The following is a 27,692-nucleotide window of genomic DNA, read 5'->3' as shown; positions in this document are numbered from 1 at the left end:
TAATTTTTAGAAACGGTCGTTTTGAATCTAAATCCAACCGGTAGCCGATTGAGTTGACGTGAGTGTTTAACTTGAAAATTTGACTGTATTAACCATCCAAAACCCTTGTTATGAAATGTATCATTTATTTGTGTCAGTACATGTATAAAATTTTAGAGTTCCAATCTAGTAAACATCAGCTATTTGATTTTTTTGATAATTCTGTATTTCATTGCATAGTTAGTGTAGTCTGGAGAAAAACGAAGTATTATTGAAAAAGTTAATTTTCCATAATTACCATTAATTTACTTTGTAGTCCGGAAAAAAGAATGCTCAATGAAGTAAGCCATTTGAGTAGACACATTTTGTCAACGTGTACGTCACGGCGCAAGGGACGAGTTTGTTTTGATAGTTCTGGTCAGTAGCATGCCAACCTGAGACGTTTTTGAGTGATAATTCAGAAACGAAAGTAAAGTATGTCATGTCAGTTACCATTTTTGTGTTGCGCATTATTTCAGTGGAAGCCTTTCCCTTTCTCATTTAATTACTGGAACCAAAATTACAACCTGGATCATTTTCTGTAGATCTGAAGGTTTCCATTAAACTACGAACAAGTACAACATTTGGTATTTTCCAAGGACCGAGGGTTGTCCAACCGTCGCGAACGTTTTGTCTGGTTTGGAATCCTTGTGGATCTCCAAATACCGTCCTTTGCCGCCGACCAGTTTTGGAAAGAAAAAAGTTGAGTTGCTCCAGTTCAACATATACTTGTCGAATCCAGGATATTTATACTATCGCCAAACAGCGGAACTATTTTGTTCTCCAACCCTTTAGACTACATTCAGACAGCCTGTTGCAGAAAACATCCATAAATACTCATATGATGGGAAATTTCCAGTTTTTTCTAAGTCGGAGTTGATTGTTGGCATATGAATTCCAACATAGTTTCTTTCGTAAGATCCAACTGCAGCTGCAGCGGCGTAGGATTATTTCATTTGTTATGTTATTGGATTCTATATGTTTTTTATAAAGAAAACTATAAAAAGTTTCTATCTATCATATTAGGCAATTCCGATAAATGCTCCTTTCTCATTTATTTATCTTCTGAATTGAATTTTAGCAGCGCTGTCACCAGATGCAGATTTCTACGCATCAAATTTTGAACATTAATGCAGGTCCGAAAAGCGGTAGGGTTTGTACCGATCGCACAAAGGCCGGTCTTTTGGAAACCTAACTACACCATGTACCTTTTTGAGATGGTTTTCCTGCTAGGTTCTATTCCAGAACGAGGCAGGAGACTAATACTTAAGGCTAAAGGCCTTTCAACTATCCTGAAATGGCGCGGGACTTACTCAAGTAGTGAGCTATTAAAACCAACAAGAAGCTTCAGATTAGGCGTATATTACAAAAGCAATATCTGTGAAAAAAAAATATAACATAAAACGTCCAACAAAACAATAAGCCAAAAAATGTTCGAAAATGTAAGATCAAAATTTTTTATTGTCAAACTAAAATTATCTCTTTAACAACTTGTGAAATGTTCTATTTCTCTCATAAGGTAGAATTCCAACTTACACGAAAACAATTACTCTATTCGAGTTTTGCGGAAATTCAGAAATTATTATTTGAAATTGCCTGGCTTCAAACCCGTGCGTACTAATCGCTAATTACACATATGAAAGGGAGTGTAGTGTAATCTGTTGCCCTTCTTATGTCGTCCCCAAGACGCAACAACAATAACACAATTATTTCAAAACTAAATTGGCAATTATTACAAAATTAAAATGACATACTCTCTCTCTCTCTATATCGATATGGGGGTTAGTAAAAAAATCCAAATCGACTCACGATACTATATTGGGTCCTGGTCTCCCTCTCTGGTACAGTATCCGTGTGAAATACATACCCGTTGTGAGTGCTACCAAACGCAACATCACAATCAACTCACTGCCCGAAATTTACCTAAATTCCACTATCGCAAAATCCCCTTTTTGCGACCCTCTTCTGCAACTGACTTTCGCAACTCCCTTTCGCGACTCTCTATCGCAATTCCTTTATCATAAAAAAAGCCCTTTTCGCGACCGTTTCGCGACTCCCCAAACTGACTGCTCGCCACCGTGCCCATTAATCGACTCCCTCTCGTATTCTCAAGTCCGAAAAATTGTTCCTAATACTCCTCCCTTTTACCGTCCCTTGATTGGTCTCCTATTTGTTTAATATTCCCGAATTTTTCCATAACCCTTCCTACTCGAGACAAATCTTCTTTTCCTTGAAGTCATTGGTCAGTTTTTATTTTAAATAAATTTTTGGACCCACCTATTCAGATATGGCCGAACTTCCTGTCCACGGAGCTGAAATGCAAACTCTTAGCTTGCATTTTTTCGCGTTCCCAGTATTATTACTTATCAACAGGATACGTTTGTTTAGACTATTTCGAAGGAAACATGATCCTCGTGATGCCGTCAAAGACCACCAACCGTAAATTAAATTCAACGCTTACTCTGTTAGACAAATATCGATATCGAAAAAACCGGCAGACCGACCCCGATCTTCATGAATAAAATAATAGTTTTCGTTAATTATCGCAATGGCAGTTATTACACTACTCCCCCCTTCGTAAAAGTTCTGGGCATACAGTGCCATAACTTTTCAATCAACTAAAGCTACAATATGATAACCAAAATAAAAATTCGTAATGCATCCTAATGCTAACAAAAATTTCCGTTACTTTTCGGCGAACAAAAGTTTCGCGTCTGATCCGCGCACTGCACTCGCGCACACTCGCGTTTGTGCGTAATTCACTTCTGCAGTCAGCGAGGCTCCCTTGCCTGCCGTAACCTGATGCGGGATGGTGTGATGCCGGAAGTAACCTTTTTCACTAGCCTAGGAAGTCCCAGGACTTGCTACCTTCGCTGCTTGGTACGATTTGGCCCGTACTTGACTCAAACCTATCGTGATTATAGGTTCCACGATCACCAAAGGTCGTCTCGCCTTATACTCGCGAGAGATCCTTCTGCTACACAGTTCATGAGGATATGGTTTGAAAGTTTATGTGTGGGCTCGCACTGAAGTTGGGTTCAGACCGCGGCGCTATGTCCTACTTGGTTTTAGGGCACATCGTTTCGCGAAACCTGTTCCTGTCCTGGGGTTGTTTGGTTGGATTGGTCGGTCCAATGTGGTGGGTTAGGTACTCAAGGATATATTCTTGGTGGTACGGCTGATTCCTGTAAGTAAGCTGCTTCGTCCCTTTTTGGTCCGGTTCTTTCCTGCGCTACTACTTTTTGGTATCTGTGGGATACCCACTTGGTTAGGGTGTTCCACAAGCTGGCGAGTATCATTACTCCGCATCCTACTGTTTGGTAAAGGTGAATTCTATTCAATACAACACCTAGCGCATACTTTATTCTAAAAATAGCGTGAAATCCCATAAGACTACTCATGAAGAGCCCTATGTCGGTGAACCATCACCAAACCTGACGCATCGTGTTGTGGGCTAGTTTTTCCATTTCCTCCCTGTCAAAGAGGTTTACCGTGGAGAATCCTTGTCCGGTAGTTTCCAGGCCTGCTACTCGTCTTATTAAAATATTCTCTACAGCTTTTCGTTCATTTCCGACAACAATTATCCGTTGGGCGTTCTTAATTTCTTCCTGGGTATAAGTTGAGTTTTGTTTCTACTTCTGGAGAGAGTTCTTCTGGAGCGTGTTTTTCAATGGGGTGAGGGGTCAATCCAATCCATCGGTCATCTATAAAATACAACGGCGGCATCAACCCATTGCAATCTACCTCTTCGGCATGTTCCTGTATGATCCTGGTTACGGGTGCCATGTACTTGGTTCGATTATTCACTACTATTGGTAGTTCATTGTAACATTTATTGGTCCTATAAATTTCTACGGTCCTAGGTACACATCTCATGATGTATAAAATTTCTCCTAATTCCCGTCCTACATAGCCTCCACTCTCCTTAACTAGCTGGCTCAGAGTGCTAGGCGCTAAATGCGCCATTAACAGCCTGGTGCGTAAAATTTCTCGTTGTGTTGAACATCTCCTATGAGCAGTATCTGTATATAATTGATCCATCTTTCGGTTATAAGCTTGTTCCACGTATAGGAATTTGCTACTCACATAAGCCATAAGGTCGGCATTGTGTGGGAGTATATCAACTTTTGGTTTAAGGTTTCTTCTGCAACAACTATGCGGGGGTGTTCCGTTTGCCCGAGTTCTAAATTGCAGACTTTAATTCTTTTCACAAGAGTTACTGCGAAGACTTTCGCGTTGTTCTCTACTACTATCAATTGTTCCGTGGTGATTTGGTTAGTTATCATATCGGCTTGGCCAGTGTATAACAGGCTAAGTTTATCCTCACAGGTGCGGAGTGGATTAGTTTCCCACGTAGCTTCGCCTACACTGGGGTCGAAGCAATATCCTTTCAATTAGGGGCATACTACGTAATCTATCCGATCTTCACCGTGGCTAAGATAACGCTTTTCCATGATTGTCCGTTTTCGTGATACGTGGTTCCTTCACAGGATCCGTCGACGTTTACTAGTCCTTCCAAGGTAAGGGATGCTGTAGTAGTGCCATTGGTTGCAAGGTCTTCTATCTTCTGGTGATGAATGGTTAAAGATCGATAACGATGCGCGTTGCGGCATTCGTCTGCTCCTACTCGTTCAGTATTCCTCCAGATACTATTGAGCTGTGGCTATGCATTCCACAGTGCATGATCACTCGCGTGACTTCGATTAGGCAAGTCCACACGTGTTGAAACGATATTTCGTCTCTTTGTGGAACTGACACTTTTCCCGACTCGCTTTGATATGCAGTCTGAGTTTCGGGGCACTCCGCGACATCGCGAATTGATATGGCGGATATCTCGGTCGTCTTGTCGTCACAATCATAGGCAATGAGGGGTTTCACCTGGGAGAAGTTAGACATCATGAGCAAGGTTTCTCCCGTTCTGATGATGAGGTGCCTGATGGGATACATCCTGATGTCTGGCGTCTTCTTTATTCGGCTTCGCCCTTTGGAGAAATCAAACGGTTGAGGTTTCCCAAAGTCACCAAAACGTGAATCTACAATTTTTTTTCTGGTCTTAGCCAGTGAGATTATAGTCCCCACCTGACTGAAACTTGCTAATTGATACGATGACTCAGGTACATTCCATGTCCTGGTGCATCTAATCGTTGCTTTTCAGAAAACCCTAAGTTAAAGTCCACAAGGCATAAGTTAAATTTTTACTTTTTGTTTTCCGACCCATATGGACAAGTTTTCCTCCTCTTGATCGGGTAAACAGAGATGGCTGCCTACCAACCCAAAACGTTCGTCAGGCACACTTCATGAGTCGTTTAGTACCTGTTACGGCCGGTAATTCGCCTTCCTGAATCTGCCTTATTATTCTGTCGCCCTTGATATCTTTCTAATTTTCCCCTGATCTATCAATACTGTTCTCTCTAGCCATAATGTAATCTATTTACCCTTCACCCAGACCTAACCAAAAACATACTGATGTTTTAACCGTATTTTTTTTCTTTCTGGAATATAGTCCTCCTATTCTCGTCCCTCAAGTGAGCTAACCTAGCTCAAGTCGATTCTTACTCTGCCTCATAAATATCCTTTTTAATTATTAATCCTACCTCAACCCCGTAGCTGTTATAATATAACTCCATTTCGATCACTCATTACACGCTCAGTTATTTATCATTCTGACCATATTTTCCCTAATCTTATACCTGCTACTGAGAAAAAGTTGCTCTAGGTATTTCTTATCTGAATTTCCCTTTTACCTCAAAAAAAAATTGAATGATTTTTTTTCATCTGGGTTATTATTATTGACTTATGGGACTTCACATATCTGTATATTGATTGAGGACTATACCCTTCCACTCCTCCCCTAGTGAACAGAACAACAACTTGCTTCCCCCATGAAAGAGGATGGAAGATAAAGGAATTGGGGTCGGATAAGCGCTGCTCGTTTAGAACCCAGAGTCTCTCGCCATCGCAACGTAGAAAGATGTAAATCGATGCGGTGGGAGGAGTGGTATCTATTTTGGTGGACTTTTACCCCACGGTCGATACCTTCACCGGCGGAAGTATTCTACAGCCTCCTCTGCAGAGCTTCAATCCTACAGAGCTCTAACAACCTCTACCACCGTATCGTGAGTGATGAAAAAAAAAACCGATACGACGGGAGAAATAGTATCCATTTAGTGGGACTCCTACCGCGACGGTCGATACTTACCGGCATAGTATTCGAGCGCCCGTATCTGCAGAGAGTGTACTTCATTGTACACAATTCGCGGCGTATACCAATGTGGTCGCCTCGTCCTCATAGACCATCGTAGTGAGACTGGTTCGTCTATAAATGATTCTTCGTCTGTGTACTCTTCTTCACTACTTTCCTTCATAGTTGGGTCTAACGTGATCGGAATATACCGCGGCCACACAGCCGGTGTCCTGATGGGTTTATTTTTTCACTTCTTCTGGTTATCCCCAAATTTTTGGTTTCGGCCCTTATCCTCTTCTTCCTTGAATCTCCCAATTGATTCCACCATCCTGTTCACATGTACAACTCGTTCTTTTCTTTCTTCACATTTTCTCACTCGGCATGTGATGGGCGTGACCAATTCTAGGATTCTATATGGCCCTAAAAAGTCTTCTGTAAATTCTGTCGTTGTCTGTATCAGTACTTCGTCTCCCACTCTGAACTTATTCTTTTCCGTATTCCTGTTGAAGTTATCGAACTTTTTCGCATTTTGCGTATTGGCGTAAACTCTCTTTTCTATCATGCTGTCCGTCTCCCATCTCGGCTTTGAAGTGCTATTTCGTGACTTTGATTTTCCCTGGTGGGGTGTGTTCCCGAACAGGCTCAGCTCATCTACTGATTTTTCTGGTTCCACCTTATTTTTCGGATTTTTCTTTTTCAATTTCTCCCCTGGTTTAGTAGCAATTGGCTTCTTCTCTTTCGACTCTTCCATCTGTTCTCTCGTGTTCTGCCGTTTTCCTTTTTGGTCATTTTTCTCCCTCGATTCTTCGTTTATATCTTTTTCGTCATTTGAGGCCACATTCAGATCTTTATTTCCATGTTAGGAATCACGTGTTAGGAATCACACGTTAAAAGGTAAGACCTCGCTAATCCTTAGCTCGCACAAGTTTCGACTTCTGAGGGTTGTCGTTCGTAGGGGTGCGACAGCTGGTTGACGGAAAAACAGATTTTAAACAGATCTATAGTTTTGCTACTCTGTGGAATATCTTCAATTTTCTTTCCTTCTAGGATAATATCAGTTTCCTATCTCTTGTGACGCAGCTCTACTGGCTCTATGGTTCTATCTTCTTCGTCCATTCGTTCTGCGTGCGCTACTGCGGACTGTTCTGTCTCTTCATATCCAGCGTTGCTCAGTTGTTTCAGTTCCTTTTCTTTTCGATCGAAAGCTGGGTTGCTTGTCAGTGGTTCCGTCATCGGTACACCTTCTAATGAAGCCTTCATTTATTTTTGTACCTTATTCACTTTGCTCTCAGAGTTCGCCATCGTTTCCTTCGGCTCCAGTAATGCGACAGACTCCTCTTTTATTCTCCATACCCGGCTTTGCGCTTCTTTTAATTGCTGCTTCTTCTGTTGTAATTGGTTATCTAAATCAGAGTGGACTCGCTTTCTCTCTTCCACTTGTCTACTCTTATCTTCTACAGCTCGCTTTTGATTTTCGAACTGTTCTTCTACTTCTCCTACCATTATCGATTTCGAAACTGCCCGATTCTTCTTCAGTACAATGCCATTAGTGGACTCATTTACCACCTTAATCCAGAGTCGTACTGTATTATTTGTATCCGCGTTAGCTACGCGCACTCCATTCAATCCGAGGTCGATTGGCTCGCAACTTGCACCTCTTCTCGTCTTTGCCAAAATGGCGGGTACCATGGCGTACGGATCAGAAGTATTATTATTCTCGTTTTAAAATTATTAATTGAAACTTGTCTTGAGTATTACTTCCATCACATGTAAACTTTGCTTTTATAAATACTTTTTGAAGAAAACTCAATGATAATTATGTCATTATTATCTCAAAAAACTGAATCTTACACGGCGAACAGGTGGCAAATAAAAAAAAAATCTGGGCCCTTTTTAGACCTAGAACATTTTTTTCAAGTGTGTGTTTTTGCTTGTTCCCTAAGAATATGTTGGTGATGCATTGAAAACATTGAACGATACATTCGTAATATCTCGCAAACAAAACAAATAATTTTTCAAAAATTAATTTGTAAATTTCAGTCCTCTAGGTGCTTCTGGCGGAATAAAAAATAATTCAAATTTTCTCCATTTCGAAATTTCAATTGCTTAAATCTGGTCAAGTTTTGGTCAGACTCAGATTTCGAACCATGTAAAATGACAGCGTTAGAAAGTAATGAACCCTGAAATTATGATAAAGGGTCGAAACAGCATTGAACTCGTTAATTCGACGTCTTCAGCTGTTAAGTTCGGTAAATTGAAAAAATGCTGTGTATTATGATATGCTCAATAACCCGAAACCCTTTTGTAACGAAAGAGGGACAGCATGTTCTATGATTAGAACAATGTCACTTCCACTATTTATAATTCAACTTTTTTCAAGCAATATTCACTCCTCATTTTCCCCGTAGTGTTTACCTTCTTTTCAGGTTAATTACGCAATACTCTTCAGTTGTCACGATGAGTGCAAGGCGAAAGTATGTCTCCTTTACTGTGTCCGACAAAAAAATATCGCAGCCGTGGAAAGTGGTTCGACAAAAAAGACATAGCAAAATTATCCTCCATCAAAACTGTCTACAATTCTGAAGAAAGAAGACAAAATTTTTCCAAAATCGCAAGCGGGCTAAAGACGGGGATTTTTCCATTCTTGAAGAAGGTATTCCAACAAACAAGAACGTTTGAGAAACTTCGAACAAAGAGGTCCAGGCTTCTCTGCCAACTCACGTTTCTTCGACGCTGTAGAGACCAGAAAATCATTCCATTCTGTAGCAGAGGTATTGAGGTGATAATAAATTATCACCTCAATACCTCTGCTACAGAAAACATCATGAGAAGAACAAGTTTTGCACTCTTACGAGCCAACATACATGAGCCAGAAGACAACTAAAAGAAACACTAGCGGAATTCCGAGCGGAAAATGACTGTGAGATCACAACTGAGAAACAGAAGGACAAGTTCAACCGGCTCAGTCTGACACAAACAAGGAAAAAGAACATACCAAGGATTGAGGCCACCAGAGTGGTTTAATACTATTCGAGCCATCACCTAGATGAGGCATCTACTGAGGCGCTAGCTGAAGGTTTCAACTTCGCGGTCGCACCAGGCCGCATACCGGTTGAAAATATAATTAGCAATGTGGAATCAGCCCTGAATAGAATAGGTGGCAAGGAGACGCAAGAGTCAATTAGACAGGACATCGCACACGTACTCAAAAATGCGAAACCGCTGACCAGAAATATATCTCATAATGAATACCACTGAAAAATCTACGAGAGAATGAGGATATCATCATTCTGCCAGCAGACAGAGGCAATGCAACAGTAGTGTTGAACATCCAAGATTATGAATCCAAAATGATGGAACTACTAGAGGATTCAGCCTACAAGAAAATAGTTAGAGATCCAAGTACCTATCTAGAGGAAACCAAGAAAACTGCCATCAATAATTTTCCTATCGACGATGAAATCAAAAGACATCTGATTCCAAGAGAGAAATCATCCAAGTGCCCTAAACTTTATGGACTCCCCAAAGTCCACAAAGAAGGGGCACCACTCAGACCAATCGTGAGCTCGGTAGATTCAATAGTGCAACAATTAGCGAAACACGTTGCTAATGTACTTCAAGCACACGCGGAAAAGGTCGATTCATATGTGCGCAATGCCGACCACCTCATAGACATATTGAAAACACAAACCGTTAGTCAGGACGACATCCTTATAAGCTCTGATTCAACCTTGTTATTTACCCAGGTACCCATCGGAGAGGCACTAGAAATAATCAAAAAGAAATACAAACCGGATGAGCATATCATCACCTTGGCGGAACATTGCATCAAAAACACTTACTTCATCTATAACGACCAACGATACAGACAAATTGAAGGGGCACCAATGAGCTCGCCACTATCACCCATTGTTGCCAATCTCTTTATGAAAGAAATCGAAACTGAAGCAATAGCAACGTCACACTTGAAACCTAAACTCTGGCTGAGGTATGTCGATGACATCTTCGTGATTTGGTCCCATGGACAACAGGAACTTTGAAGGTTTTTTAATCACTTGAATGAAATCCATCAACGAAAGAAGTTGAAGAAGGTAACCAGCTCGCATTTCTCGATGTGCTGATTATGAAAAAGCCAGACGGTACACTAGGCCACAAGGTATATCGAAACCCAACACACACGAATAGGTACCTAAACGCAAATTCACACCACCACCCAAAACAAATTCACGCAGTAGCAAAAACACTGATTACACGTTCGAGGAGGCTGGCAGATAACGATCATAGACAACAAGAGTTGAACACTATCGAAACAACTCTACAAATGAATAACTAATCAGAAAAAAGTATAAAAGCGGCTTCCAAGATAACACGGAAACAACAGAAAACTCGAGATACACCGGTCATAACAACCGCACTACCATATATTGCAGGAACAACAGACAAAATCAGCAGAATTCTTCGCCGACACAACATATCAACTTCATTCGTACCAGAACGGACAATAAGGTCCATGCTTCGTAACCCCAAGGATCAGATACCACTGGAGTCATAAGGAGTATATGAAGTACCATGTCACGACAGGACTTACATCGGCCAGACAAACATACGAATCAACACACGCAAAGATGAACACAAACTAGCAGTGAAGCGAAAAGTCACCACGTCTTCTCTCTTCCAACACGTACTGCAGACAGGATATAACATTAATTTCGATAACACAAAAATACTAGCAAGCAATGAAAACTTTTACTCGCGAACAATCAGAGAGGCTATCGAAATTAAAAAACGACCTGATAATATTAACAAGAGGGATGATGCGCAAATATTACCATCAACATGGAGATCCGTTTTATCGCTTTGCACAAGCAATCAGACCGCTCAACCCCAGAAGCAAAACTCGGCACATGACAATACAAGTATAAAACAGGTAGCAGGTAAATGGGAACATGCATCCCTATAAATTGAGACACAGAGTTCGAACTAATCAGTCTAGTTGAAAAAACTTCAGACATCACCAGAAGATGGCAAATGAGACTTTGCCAAAACCTTGTGAAAATAATTCTTATGGGGATTTGGGAATGAAATACACAGAACGTGGAGCGAAACCCGAGAAAACAGCTCATCATACTTTATACGTGAGAATCTTCATAATATATATATATATATATATATATATATATATATATATATATATATATATATATATATATATATATATATATATATATATATATACACATTTCTCTCTATACATTATTATTTTTTAATTATTTTTGTGTTTGTATATGTATGTATGTATATATATGTATATATATATATATATATATATATATATATATATATATATATACATATATATATATATATATATATATATATATATATATATATATATATATATATATATATATATATAATATATATATATAATTGATATGTACAAATTAGCAAAGGCCAGAAATATTACAGTAAACGTATAAACTTAATACTACCTAAAACTAACCTGAATCAATACAATTGCCGATAGCAAACCTTTATCTACCTCCGTAAAATAACATAAATGTTAACAGCTCGGAGTCTTGTTGGATACTGACTCTCGCGCACGATTCGACAGGCAGCGACAAAGTCAAGCTTGATAACCTACAAGCTTACATCCCCCCTTTTAAGACCGAGGGTGAAGTCCCTCGGACTGAGGCACAAGTTTACTAGCATGAAAAATATTTGACTCATTCTTTCTAAATCTACTATCTAATAAAAACAATACATCAGAAATTTTCTCTTTAATTTTGATAGGACCTACTCTAATTGGATCTGTTTTATCTTTGTTCAATTTATTAACGCTTTGTACATAGACTAAATCTCCTACTTTATAATTTATCTGTTTACCATTCTTATCATAATATTCTTTATTCTGATTGTGAATTTCTTGTGATTTTCTGAAAGCTATTTTTCTATTGTTGACCAAATTTGTCAAATTATTATCGTTCACTTCATTAGGTAAAAATGAATAGTTTAATCTAGTCAGCAAATAATTAGGGGTGAAACCGGTCGAACTGTGAATAGTGTTGTTATAATCTTTTATACATTCTTCTGCTACCTGAGGCCATGATTTATTTTTATTCTCATACATTTTACATCGTATTCTGTTTATCAAAGTCTGATTTGTCCTTTCATTTAATCCATTAGAAAACGCACAATCCACTGCTGTAAAAACCAATGCTACCTTCTGTTTATTTAAATATTGCTTAAACTGCGCTGAATTTATGCCAGGGTACTGATCTGATAAAACCAATTTAATACTTCCCTCTTTTTCTACTTTCTTAATTAAATTTATGAAATCCTTTGCCAGTTGAGTCTTTGAGGTTATTATGTAAGCGAATCTTGTAAAATGATCCACCGCCAAATGTAAATATTTTTTTGTACTTTTTTTACCTTTGAAACCTCCTATTGTGTCTATAGACACTATTTCGAAATGTTCCTTTGCTGGACCGAGTTGAGACAATGGTGCTTTAAAGCAACCTATTCTTGATTTGATTTTGATGCAAGTTTCACAAGATCTACAAGTCAATCTTATGTGTTTATACATATTTTTAAATATAAAATTTTTGGCCAAAAGTTAAAATTAACTGTTTTGTGCCTATGTGACCCTGATCCACATGTACATTAGAATAAGAGACTTTACAAATTCTTCAGTTATCTATATTTTCTCTCTATTATTCAAAATTTTATAAATTATATCATCTTTAATAATGCATTTATCATCAACTTTTGAGAATTTTTGATTTTGTTTGATATCATTCAATTTCAATAAATTTGAAGTTTCAATCACAGAATCATTATCTGTATCCTCGTGTGATTCCAAAACCGGATTTCTAGACAAACAATCAGCTTCAATATTATCTTTACCGGGTTATATACAATTTCAAAATCGAACTGTGAAATATAATTCAAAATCTGCACTAGTTCCATATCATTACTTTTTTTTATATTGAAATTTTCCAAAGGTCTATGGTCCGTAAATACAAAGAACTTTTTTCCCAACAAATGAAATTGCCAATATAAAATGGCTTCTTTAATGGCCAAACATTCTATAAAAATGGCTTTCTTTTTTTTTTGAGCATTTGTTAACTTTCTAGAAAAGAAAAACACCCACTTCAAAGAGTTATCTTTCTGTGGCTGCTTCAAAATTGCTCCAACTTCTTCAATACTTGCATCAGTGAAAATAAATATTGGAGCCTCCGGATCAAATATTGCTAAGGCAGGAACTGTGCACAAATATTCTTTTGTCGAATCAAAACTATTTCTACACTCTTCAGACCAATTGAAAGGTACATTATTTCTCAACAAATTTCTCAAAGGATCCAATAAAACAACATGATTTGGTATAAACTCCAAGTAAAAATTCATCTTACCTAAAAATTGTCTAACTTGTGTTTTTGTTTTAGGTATAGGAAACTTCTTAATAGCCACTAAGTTATCATTTATTGGTTTAATCATATTGCTTCCTATTTCATGTCCCAAATATGTTATCCTTTCTTGGGCAAACTGGCATTTATTTTTATTCAATTTAAAACCCTGTTCATATAGTGCTTGTAGTACCTGCTCTACCTGATGTACATGCTCTTCGTAGGTCTTAGAAAACACCAATATATCATCTATATAGTTTACTGTGAAAGCATCCAATTTATTTTTTCTTATCACACCTGCTAAAACTCTTTGAAAAATGGCAGAAGCAGATTTCAAACCAAATGGTAAACATCTCCACTGCCAGTGTCCATGATGAGTCACAAAAGCCAACTTGTATCTATCCTTTGCGCGCACCGGAATCGACCAAAACGCCGAATTTACATCCAATTTTGAAAAGAACTTACAATTTCTGGCGCGTATAGTAAGATCATCTATCCTTGGAAAAGGCTGACTTTCTGGCACTACTATTTTGTTGAGCTCTTTAAAATCCATACATAAGCGTGATCTTTTTCCTTCTTCTCTCTTGAAAACCATGGTAACGGGAGCTGCATAAGGACTGCTTGACTCCTCTATTAAACCTGCATTCAATAAATTATCCACTTGTTTCTCAATTTCTTATTTATCTTGAAAAGAGCATCTATAAGGTTTCTTTGAAATATATCTATTTTCTGTCAGTTTCACAGTGGCTTCATAATCCTTTACTGTCCCTACGTCAAACTTTGATTTAGCAAAAATTATCTCATTTCTTTCTATAATATTCTTCATTTTATTAGTACTTATTTCATTGATGTTATTTTGCTTACCTAAATTTTTTATTTCATTAATGTTATATTGCTTAACTAAATTTTTTATTTCTTGTTTCTGTGATATAATCAAATTTTCATTCTGACAGAGCTTGAATTTCTTTATTGAGTCTAATCCTAATAGAAATTCACAATCAATACCTTCCTTAACAATGAAAAACTGAAAATCCTCTTCTAAATTACAGATTTTAATACGTATTGTCACGATACCCTCCGTTTTTGCCGTTCCAGCCACACATTTAATAGTATCTCTCCCACCTATTGTTTGTTTAATATTTATTTTGTCATTCAGAAATGTACTACTAACCAAAGAAATATTGGATCCAGAGTCATATAAACCAATTGCTGGATAACCATTTGCAAAAATCTTGATTTTAATGAGTGGGAGGACTATTCGTTTTTTGCCTGTTCATGACTTGCTACTACTTCCTGTATTTCATTATAGTTTGTAACCTTGATATTTTCGTTTTTAATATTTTTAATTTGCCTGTCTTTATTACGGCATGCGCTTTCTACATGAAATCTATTTTTGAAACCTAACCTATCACAAATGCTACAAGGTCTTTTTTCACTTAGAATTCTCTTGTTCATATTATCGTTTTTCAAATCGTTAATCTTACCAAATTGTTTCAATTTCAATCGATTTTCTATCTAACTTATTTTGAATAAAAGTTTATTACAATCATATTAATTTGTGTGTTCATGGACAAACTATTATCCGCTTCTAATAATAATCGTCTTTTCTTCAACGCATATTCTAATAGCGAGCCATTATAAAACTTAAAGTTATAAGCATACGTGATATCTGTCCAGGACTGTGCAGAGAAGGTTTCAATAAAGGCGTTATTCCATGCCTCCCAATTTAGCAAAGAGTTCTGCTTTACAAATACATTATACCAATCTAATGCAGATTTCTCTAAAAACAATCTTAATACTTCAGCATATTTATTTTGGGCAATCCCCACTCTGTTACACTCCTGCACAAATAAATTAATCCAAGCACTTGCATTCATATTTTCACTATTGAACTTTTCAATCACTATATCCTTTATCAAAGAGCTTGTTTTTCTTTCGAATGTCAATATTGACTCTCTGTTTACATTTGACTCTTGCTCTGAAGTAACCTCTTCCAAATATTCGTCATACAACACGACATTACCTTCTGTATCCAGATAAATATTCTTGAGTTCCTCAGATAAAGTTAGGACAACGTTGCGAAATTTATTGCGAACTTTCAAACTTTTGACGACGTTTTTTACAATAGGATTTTCAAAAAGTTGTTTATGTTGGGCACTAGTCTGCTTATCTGCTGGAAACAAAAAACATTCCTCTTGATCAAGCAGCTGAATTCTTTTCACTTTAACTACAGTGCTTTTAGAATCTGCACCCGCCTCCGAGACAAAATAAAACTTTGCTTTACTATCCATTGTATTGATTTGTAAGCCACTATTCATGGAACTTAAATGGAGTGAAGGTTAGGTTACGAATCAACGCTTGCATGATGTAGTAAACAACTGAAATATAATTGATATGTACAAATTAGCAAAGGCCAGAAATATTACAGTAAACGTATAAACTTAATACTACCTAAAACTAACCTGAATCAATACTATATATATATATATATATATATATATATATATATATATATATATATATACATATATATATATTATATATATATATATATATATATTATATATTATTATTATTATATATTATTATATATTATATATTATATATATATATTATATATATATATATATATATATATATATATATATATATATATTATATATATATATATATATATATATATATATATATATTATATATATATATATATATATATATATATATATATATATATATATATATATATATATATATATTAAGTATGAAAGTGAACAATTACATAACGGAAAACGATTTTAGTTCGATGAATCACGATCCAACCACAAAATTTGTAAAATTTGTAAAATCCAACAAACAGATCTTCAATAACAAAACATTGAACAGATACAAAGTCGGCAACCCAAAAGCACCAAAACTCAACGCACAGATAAAGATACATAAGGAAAATAAACCTATAAGACCGGTTATCAATTTTACCAAAGCACCTTCATACAAAATTTCAAAAACTATAGCCGATGAGCTGAAAAAAAAAATCAACAACAACAACAGCAACCATAGCGTCAAAAATTCAATGGAACTCACAGACAGAATCTCAACGACAAAGGTCAGCCCGAACACTAAACTATTCTCATTCGACATAAAAAACATGTACTCCAACATACCAGTCAACGAAAGTATAAACATCATATCTGATAAACTAAAACACCAAAACATAGACAAAACCTACATTAACCAGATGGAACACAGTCTAAATACAATAATGAATCAAAATTATTTCGAATCTGAAGAAGAAATTTATAAACAAAAAGTATGGACTAGCGATGGGATCCCCACTATTTAGCATTATATCCGAAATATACCTGCACATCATTAAAAATTATTTTTAAAATCTCCATTCATTTTTGAGCACAATTGATTTGCTGGGTTTTTTTGTCCGACGCATGGTTTTCGCTCAAAAAATTAAAAATCGCTTTACTTAAGGAGAAACTTCTTAAAAATCTGAAGCGGTATCGTGCATCGACTGAAAGCAAACTGAGAGAGCAGATTTGTTGCAAAATATTTGAGGATCTAAAAGGTATTTGTTTGTTGTCAGATGCACTGTTCTCATTTAAAATTACGTCATAACGCAGCACCGCTTAATAATTTTTGAAAACATAAATTTAGTTATCCTCGAATAAATGACGTATAGCAGAATTTATTTACTGCACCTCTTGGAAATATGGAGTTTGTCGATATGTGATTTCTTTTTAAGATTGAAAGCAGAAAAAACAGCGTACCCGCCATAGCAATAAAAAACGAATTCTCTGTATGTACTAACGTCTGTAGCTAATATTGATGTTGGTTTAAAGTAAGGTGTTGGTGTTAAAAACTGTCACAGCGCGTTTTGATTGATTTTGATTGGTTTTTCACATTTTGTCTTCAGCCGAGGACCGCCTGCCCGGTACTGACGATGCCCAATAGGCTGAAACAGCTGTCTACCGGTGGCTCTTAAATTGAAATCAATATGGGAAAGATCAGAAAGTACTTATCTATTCATATTTTGATTTTTATGGAATTATTTTCCAGCAGCTTGACTGCATTAACCTTTCTCGAGTTTATATATATATATATATATATAAACGGGTTTCGCTCCGTGTTCTGTGTATTTTCTCCCCTGTGTTTGCTCGACTACCTGTTTTGGTCTTATTACCTGAGCTGCCTCTCCTGTCTCTGTTATTGTACCTGTATTGTCATGTACTGAGTTTTGCCTCTGGAGTTGAGCAGTCTGATTGCTTGTGCGAAGTGATAAAACGGATCTCCATGTTGATGGTAATCTTTGCGCATCATCCCTCTTGTTCATATTATTAGGTCGTTTTTCAATTTCGATTGCCTCTCTGATTGTTCGTGAGTAAAAGTTTTCGTTGCTTGCTAGCATTTTTGTGTTGTCGAAATTAATGTTATGTCCTGTTTGAAGTACGTGTTGGAAGAGAGGAGACGTGGTGACTTTTCCCTTCACTGCTAGTTTGTGTTCATCTTTGCGAATGTTGATTCGTCTGTTGGTCTGGCCGATGTAAGTCCTGTCAGAATAGATCTCTTTATGGAAGAAATCGAAACCGAAGCAATAGCAACGTCACCCTTGAAACCTAAACTCTGGCTGAGGTATGTCGATGACATCTTCGTGATTTGGTCTCATGGTCACCAGGAACTTTCCAGGTTTTTTAATCATTTGAATGAAATCCATCCACGCATTAAATTCACGAAAGAAGTTGAAGAAGGCAACCAGCTCGCATTTCTCGATGTACTGATTATGAAAAAGCCAGACGGAACATTAGGTCACACGGTATATCGAAAGCCAACACACACGAACAGGTACCTAAACGCAAATTCACACCACCACCCAAAACAAATTCACGCGGTGGCAAAAACACTCATTACACGTTCGAGGAGGCTGGCAGACAACGATCACAGACAACAAGAGTTGAACACCATCGAAACAACGCTACAAATGAATAACTACTCAGAAAGAAGTATAAAAGCGGCTGCCAAGACCACACGGAAACAACAAAAAACTCGAGATACACCGGTCATAACAACCACACTACCATATATTGCAGGAACAACAGATAAAATCAGCAGAATTCTTCACCGACATAACATATCAACTTCGTTCGTACCAGAACGAACAATAAGGTCCATGCTTCGTAATCCCAAGGATCAGATACCACTGGAATCACAAGGAGTGTATGAAGTACCATGCCATGATTGTGACAGGACTTACATCGGCCAGACCAACAGACGAATCAACATTCGCAAAGATGAACACAAACTAGCAGTGAAGGGAAAAGTCACCACGTCTTCTCTCTTCCAACACGTACTTCAAACAGGACATAACATCAATTTCGACAACACAAAAATGCTAGCAAGCAACGAAAACTTTTACTCACGAACAATCAGAGAGGCAATCGAAATTGAAAAACGACCTAATAATATGAACAAGAGGGATGATGCGCAAAGATTACCATCAACATGGAGATCCGTTTTATCACTTCGCACAAGCAATCAGACTGCTCAACTCCAGAGGCAAAACTCGGTACATGACAATACAGGTACAATAACAGAGACAGGAGAGGCAGCTCAGGTAATAAGACCAAAACAGGTAGTCGAGCAAACACAGGTAGTGGCAGCAACGCAGGTAAAGGGAAACATCCATCCCTATAAATTGAGACACAGAGTTCGAATTAATCAGTCTAGTTGAAAAAACCAGACATCACCAGAAGATGGCAAATGAGACTTTGCCGAAACGTTGTGAAAATAATCCTTATGGGGAGAAAATACACAGAACACGGAGCGAAACCCGAGAAAACAGCTCATCATACTTTATCCGTGAGAATCTTCGAGTTAACATATATATCTATATATATATATATATATATATATATATATATATATATATATATATATATATATATTTATATAAATCAAAAATTAAACTATTTGTGGACACAACACTCAAAAAAGGGGGGCAAACCGTGGACACGTGTTTCTGTGTTTCAGAGTTGTGTCCACAAATTGTTTAATTTTTGATTTATATCATGCACACTCGATAAAATAGCTATTTATATATATATATATATATATATATATATATATATATATATATATATATATATATATATATATATATATATATATATATATATATTATAATATAGCTAAAATAGCTAAAATCTAACACTTTTTTCCCTTGTATAATAAATAACTATTTTTAGAAAATTGCACCGTTCACAACAACGCACCGAATTTACAAAAAAATAAGTTACATTTTTCCCTCCTAATACGACCTCAAATCTGCAATACCTAGATGCAAAAAAGTAGTACAAATCAAATTGAACGGTATGGAAAATCATGACAACGTAAACATGCTACGATGGTAGCAAAAGCGTGAAAAAATGTGATACCAACTACCATACATCTTGGAACGTGGAAGACACATGAAACATGAAACCTGCTTCGAGTTTTGCCACGATATAACATTAAACGACTTTGTGCATTTCGATAATGACTTATTCGTATTTAGAACGTTATCAGATGCTGAAATTTTGGCTTCTTCAAGCGAAAATCACGCCAACAACGAAGACGAAGTTGACGAAGCCGAACCAATTGGTTTTCGAGATAAAAAATAATTTGTGCTAAATATGGTCCAAAAGATAGCCCTAAATAAAATTAAGTACGTCAGTACACTCAAATCATGAAAAGTTGATATTTTTATTATAGATTGGACAAACTCGAAAATTTAATCAACAACAAGAAATCTACACCATATCATACAGGGCGTGCTAAAATTACTATTAATTCCATTATGCATAAAAGTTGTCATTTTTTCAAATGAAAGCCCCTGTTTTCCTTATTCTTCAAAAGACATGTTTTGTGGAGGAGTCGATGTTTCTCACTTTTTTTTGGGCACAAAACTTTCCACAATCCGAAAAATCAATGAAGCTAAATCAACGTACAATTCGGATTCTCCGGATTGTGGAAGGTTATACACAAAAATAGCGAGAAAAATGTTTTCCATATTTTAACAATGTTCTCTAGAATCAAAATATGAGACATTTCAACACTCATTATTTGTAATGAATCAAATTTACCGTACCAGTAGATTGAATTCTAATATTAATATATTCTGTTCTTTTTTGATAGCATGCATGGGTTATTAACAGCTTTTTATCGAATTGTGTCAATTGGTGAATTGTAATCATTGCATTTTTTTGTCACATTAATTTCGTTATATCTGAATTGACTTTTCACTTGAACAAAAGAAGAAATATTAGTATATAAGTATTCATAACTGTCGAATAGATATTTATGTATTTTACATTGTTTTTCCAGAAACCTGGAACCAAAGATGAAGCACTACCGGTACTTTTTTGGATTCACGCTGGAGGATATTTTTATGGTTCTGGGGCATATCAATACTACGATCCAAAATATCTAATCGACTATGGCATAGTTGTTGTGACAATGAATTATCGACTTGGACCATTTGGTAAAGTATTCAATAAAACTCAATATATTGGCGAATATTCTAGGGAAAAGTGATTATTTTGTATGCCTTCATGACATATTACATTAGGGTTGTTTCTGTTGAAAGCTGTGATGCAATCTACATGACACATTGCATTAGGGTTGTTTCGGTTGAAAGTTGTGATGCAATACATACCTTTTGAAAACATCTTTGTATTTTTCACATCAATAAATTCAAATTTGTAAAAAAATTCACAAATTTGAAGTTTTCCATAAGTAGACCCAATATCTTGTGCCTCCTGTAGTTGAGTTCCATCTGAAGGTTCCTTCTGCATGATTGCATTCTGTGAAATTTTGAAATTTGAAATTTCGAAATAACCATATTCAAAATGCTTAACTCCTATCCAGTTGTGATTACAAAAACTTTGATTCAGCATCATTCAAAAAAGTTCATCAGTGTTTTAACGAAATTAGGCAGTATCCATGTCTACTTCAGCCCCTTGAAAATGCCAACTTGATTGGTAGAAAGTGCGTCGAGAAGAGTATTGCAGTTCTGGTGTTTGTAAGCAGTGATGTGTTGGATTTATTCTACGCTAGAAGTTGAATTTCAACCTTTCAGTGAATTTTTGGAAGAAAATTAATATTTCGAAATGGAATTTGAAATACCTCAATCCTAACATTCCTACAGATTACGATATTTTTATTCTGTACTGACGAACGGTAAAACCCTGAAACCGATTTGTAGGTGACCAATCAAATGATTTCAGCAAGATCTGCTACTGTACTGAAAAACATTTGCAAGAATTTCTTCTGTGAGGAAACATGCAAATATCTATCAGATATAATTCAATACCCTTCATGGGATTAGGTTGTTTTTTCGCAAGCATTTATTGGATGTCACTGTATAGAAACGTTGGGAAAGGTGAGTATTTCGAATCTCATTTGGAAATATATTGGAAAACAGACAGTTTTGCTGGAAAGGGAAAAAATTTGAATAAAATGAAAATGCATGTCATTGCATGATTGTTCTTGGTGCGCGAGGGTTATGTGTTGACATTATTTAAAGATAAACCAGGGTCGATAGTTTTTGAAAAAAAAATAACATTATGGATGAAACCCATTAGAAAAGTTGGGGAATATGATAAAAAAAAAGAAAAATAAATTACGGGCTATCTTTGTTCGGGAAGTGTGAGGGGGTGAGGTTTTGAAGGTAAAAAAGGGTGTATCTTGATTTCCGGCAAAATTACGAGTCCTATTGAAAACAGTTGAATGGCAAAGTTGTAGGTAATAAAAAGATCTACAACTTTTGTTTTCAGTTTCACATCTGCAGCAGATAGTTTCAATAAATACTTCCGGAATTAATTCCTTTTCTGTAAATTGAGACATAATGCCATGTTGATGTTGCTTCCAGCCCCTATCTGTTACTGTCAGTTCGTTACCCAACCAAGTTTGAAGCTGATAATATGCCTAACAATGTTTTTCTGCTGCTCCTTCTGTGAGTGGGAGGTTTGCCAAAATGAAAGATCATTTAATTTTTGCCATCCAGTGTTATTTTTCTATTTTCACATTTATAAATAGATTTGATTAATTGTAATTCATTTTTTATATCTTCTTTACTTGCATCTTAGAACCTCAGAATCTTCCAGGAATGGCTCACTCCAAAGCATTTATTCACCTTTCAAAGCTTGATACCAAACAGCTGTGGGACTAAAGTAGGGATGAATTACGATGTCTAACAGGCCTTCTTACAGGTCACTGTCATTTGAATCATCATATACAGAGACTTGGACTGTCGAAAGACAGTGTTTGTCGCCTCTGTTTGAAAAATGATGGAACAGCAGAGCATATACTTTATGCCTACCCCGCTGGGAACCAAATCAGGTTCTTAGAGTTCGGCAGAGCCGTACACTTACCATCTGACCTGACCTGACTCACTTTGAACCTAACTCAACCTAACCTACTTGCATCTTTCTTTTAAAAAACAATGGCCAAATTTGACAAATTTTTGGCGTCTTATAATAAATTTACTTTTCTTTCCTTTTCAGGCCAATCCAGATGTTGTAGGTATCGCAAACGGAAAAGCAATGCAGAAATGCAACAATATTTCTAAGGATTCATGTATGAAAATTAGACGTGAAAAATAGATCCTTTACAGTTCCAGAACTTGATTTGAGAGTATAAATGTCATGATTATTTGAATTTAATTGATTCAAAAGCACCAACAATGACAGTTTTATTAGTATTTGGCAATTTCTATCGAGGTCCTGATTATGTAAGCATCAGCATCTTCTTCTACTTGTTTACAGGAAAACCCTTGTGACTGTAATCTTTTCTTTAAAGTTTTCATTATTTTGTCCTTGTTTTTCTCGTTGGTTGAAAATTCTTCTTGCAAAAATGGTATATTTGTATGGTTTTGATAATCAAACTCTGGAATATTGTCTGAGGTTTTCCTACGACTACGTTCTCCTCTTTTAGTTGAAGTAGCTGCTGGTACTATTATGACAGTGCTTGCTGTGTAATATTTTTCTACATAGCGCAAATATTTATTCATGAACTCTTTCACCAATTCATTTTTCTGCCAAATTACTTTGTGCAGTAAAAATCCACCATCGACGACATGCACTATGTAGTAAGGCCCAGACCCTTCTTACTCCTTCCCCACTTCTCTATGAAATACCTTTCAATGGGCTAAACTTTTCCATAGGTCACTCAGGTATATAAATTATTGCGAAACAGCAATAAATAGGCTTCTGTAAATATTATATAAAGATTCCACAACCTTCTGAAAATATTATAGATCTATTATTGAATATTAAAATTATTAACTTATTTGCTTATTAATTATAGTAGTATATTTCCATTTGCAATATTTTCGTTCATTAACGTAACATGGAATCTTACGTTTTTTGAGTAATTAAGGTGTATATTTTGATAAATAGTACAAAATTGTAGGTAATGATTGAAAAAAAATTTGAATTCGAGTTTTTTTAGATTTTTCGTTTGAAAATTAGGCTGTTTTTTTGATATTAAGTCAAAATAAGGTGAAAAAATTATTATTTTGAATCAAATAAACTACAGGGTGTTTGAGATATGAATAGGTAAGTTATCATCAGATTTTGTAGAAAAAAAAACATTTTTGAAAAAAATGAAAATATAAAACCAAAAACTTAGTTATTTGAATTTTTCTCATAAATTTTGAGGTTGTGCGAAAGAATTATTTTTACAAAATTTGTAGATCTTTTTATTACCTACAACTTTCTCATTTGACTTTTTTCCATAGGAAAAATCAAGATAAACTATTTTTACCCTTAAAAACTAACCCCCTCACACTTCCCGAACTCAGATCGCTCGTAATTTATTTTTTCCTTCATTTTTATCATATTCCTCTTCTTCTCTGAAGGGTTCCATCCTACTATTATTTTTTTCTTCACTTTTTTTCATGTTTGAAGGCTTCAGTTTTTGAGAGACAAAATATATAAACTCAAAACGTAGATTCAGAATTTAATCTTTAGGTGTACTGCAATTTCTTTTCCTTTCAGCCTTTTAAGCAGATCTAGTGCATGCAATTAATCGCTGTGAAAGCTTTCACTTTTTAATTTTTTTTATTTCAAGAAAATATATATCCAGAAAACTTGTTATATTATCTAAATTTGTTTGATTTCTTGTCTGCCTGCGGAGATTGTATGTATATTTATATTCTGCATTCACAATTTCCAATGTCATTATACATTCATTTCAAATTTGTATCGAAAGTATCCCCGAAAATCTTCTATTTTTCAACATGTCCCCTCGTCACAAAACTTTACTTGGTTACTGTTATCTCAAATTAATATTCATTCCAGACTTTTTTTATTGTTGTCACCGAAAGTGAGAAAATTGGGTCTACAAACATTATACAATGTCCATATTATGTTTATGCATCCAATATGCAGTAATAGGTCACTGTTACTTTCAGACAAAATTTGAAAGTTTTAGCATGTTTTGCACTAAAATTTTAGCATTCTGAATTTTTCTCATGTTTTTCAATATCAAGTCATTTAGGTTAATTTCTCAAAATTTTAAAATAGTTATTTAAAACACGTTAGTGTGTATCTATTAAACTTGCCTATTGTGCGTATTTTGAAGAAATCAATGACAATATTTATTACTGTTTTTTGGGTATAATAAAGGACAAACGGACGAAAAGTTACTGCAGAATATAAACCACTGCTGAATGCAATTAGTAAGTAACTTGATGTATTCATAAATTCTGCCTACAAATTGAATAATCAATGGAAAAATGTTTTGAAAAGTATTCCTTTTCCGTTTTCAAAACACAAAAAACACTTGTGAACAACGCCCCAATTACAAACAGTTATTTATATTTCTTTTGGCCCAAGTCCAAAGAATAAAACGTCGATAGTCTACAGAATATATATACAGGATGTTTTCTTAGAATTTTGGTTCATATTTCCCTGTTCAACCTCTCGCCTCAGCAATGACAACCAGCTTACGAGCCATTTCCACAGAGATATTTGAAATACAACTGTCAAAAGAATATAAGTTCATTATTTAAGTTTTCTCATTTTTTCATGAGGTTCTTTGGTGTAAATTTTTGTTTCTCCCCATTTTACTGCGTGATCACTGGTTTTAGAAAATGCTCCGCTATCTCCAATCCCCTGTCTTCTCTTCAAATATTCACGATAACATTGACATTGTTATATTTCTGGAGAGATTATTTTTTGGTAAAGGAAGATTTTGGCGTTCTACTTCTCTATCTCTATACAATTAATTTGGGAAACTTCCGAACTTCCGAAGGCGGGAAGAACACAATTATTCTCAGAATAAATTCTTCAGAAAGATGTGAAGATCATGCTCATCATATATATATATATATATATATATATATATATATATATATATATATATATATATATATATATATATATATATATATATATATATTCGTTTCTGACACGGGGATCTCGTAAACGATAAGAGATAGAGTGTCGGTTAAATTGTGGTAAAGTTGCGTATTTTAGAGACATATTCAATGATGTAAAAAAATCGAATATACCTCTTTTGGTTCTGGAGATATACAGGAAAAAACAATAAATCCGAAATTATTATTTTGCCCATATCTTCTTTATTCACAGACATATTGAAAATCTGTCCACATTTTGCTATTGGCATTTGATGTGGGCTATCAGAATATATCCATGCATCTTTTATATAGGGTGTCCCTCATCTTTGAAATTTTAAATACGGACCTGTATTTTTTGTTGTAGTTTTTGGATCGTACACGTTCACTCTATACTGAGAAATTGAATTTCATTTCATATTTCGGGATGTTTCGGTAATATTTGATTATAATTGGGTGAATTATTCCCTTTTAAATTACAGCTCTGGAAATTGGTTGACTGAGTTGAATCAAAACATAATAGCAACTTTCACGTCTCCCTATGTACCATAGAGGTTTTAGAGAGTTTTTTTTCATTTTTAGGTACCATTTCATATTTCCATTGCTCTGAGCGTTTTCTACAATGAACTTCGAATAAGAAAACGTTTTATGATTATCTGAAACGTATCTACAACAAAAATATATATTATATATATATATATATATATATATATATATATATATATATATATATATATATATACCAGTATATATATATATATATATATATATATATATATATATACTGGGCTAATATAATGGCCTGCAAGATCACCAGATCTTACTATTTTGGACTATTTTTTATGGGGACATTGAAAAATAGGACTTACGCTGACAGAGAGATAGAAAATTTGAAAGACTCGAGATTGAGGATTTTGAATGATTTGGCAGCAATCCAGCAAATAAGTGTATTAAGGGCAATAAATAATTTGAAAAACCGAGTTCAAAATGTCTCGAAATGGAAGGACTACAATTCCAACATTTATTGCGTCATTAATTTTTTTGTGTATGTTAATTACTTCATTTCAATTTTCATTACAATTATAGTGTTCGTTTCGGATGTTATTATTGCTATAATTTCTTTTTCTGCTTATTAAAACACATATAATATATTTTTGATATAGGTATGTTTCAGATAATCATAAAAAGTTTTCCTATTCGATATTCATTGTAGAACACGCTCGGAGCAATAAAAAAAAATATGAATGAATACCTAAAAATGAAAAGAAAACTCTCGAAAAACTCTGCGGTACATAAGGAGACGTGAAAGTTGCTATTGTGTTTTTATTCAACTCAGTCAATCAATTTTCAGGTCCGTAATTCAAAAGAGAATAATTCACACAATTATAATCACATATTACCCAAACATCCCGAAATTTAAAATTTAATTTGATAATTAATAATTTGTTTTGTTTTTCCAGTATATCTCCAGAATCAAAAGAGCTATATTCGATTTTTTTACATCATTGAATAGGTCTCTATAATACGCAACTTTGCCATAATTTAACCGACACTCTATCTCTTATTGTTAACGAGATCCCCATATACAGAAACGATTTTAAATATAATTCAAAACAGATGCTTGATTCCTTCGTTTCCCTAATGCTTCAAATTCGAATTCATAAAGCAGGTCAGAGTAATTCCA

The 27,692-nt window shown here is 35.3% G+C and overlaps 1 protein-coding gene across 4 annotated transcripts in view; it reads left to right on the top strand.

Annotated features, from left to right (window-relative positions):
- The window catches only part of LOC111512523 (para-nitrobenzyl esterase), a 106,295-nt gene that overhangs the window by 43,971 nt on the left and 34,632 nt on the right, over positions 1 to 27,692 (top strand). For all 4 annotated transcript variants that reach the window (XM_074175336.1, XM_074175337.1, XM_074175338.1 and 1 more), the window contains exon 5: positions 20,974 to 21,130. In XM_074175336.1, coding sequence (XP_074031437.1) covers positions 20,974 to 21,130 — 157 coding nt within the window. The remainder of the gene's footprint in view (positions 1 to 20,973; positions 21,131 to 27,692) is intronic.

Source organism: Leptinotarsa decemlineata, unplaced genomic scaffold, assembly GCF_025532065.1.
Source record: "Leptinotarsa decemlineata unplaced genomic scaffold, Ldec_3_MD MMD2_tig00001019_RagTag_RagTag, whole genome shotgun sequence".
Taxonomy (NCBI): Eukaryota; Metazoa; Arthropoda; class Insecta; order Coleoptera; family Chrysomelidae; genus Leptinotarsa; species Leptinotarsa decemlineata.
The sequence above is the reverse complement of the archived record's forward strand: the minus strand, read 5'-3'. Positions and strand labels throughout refer to the sequence as shown.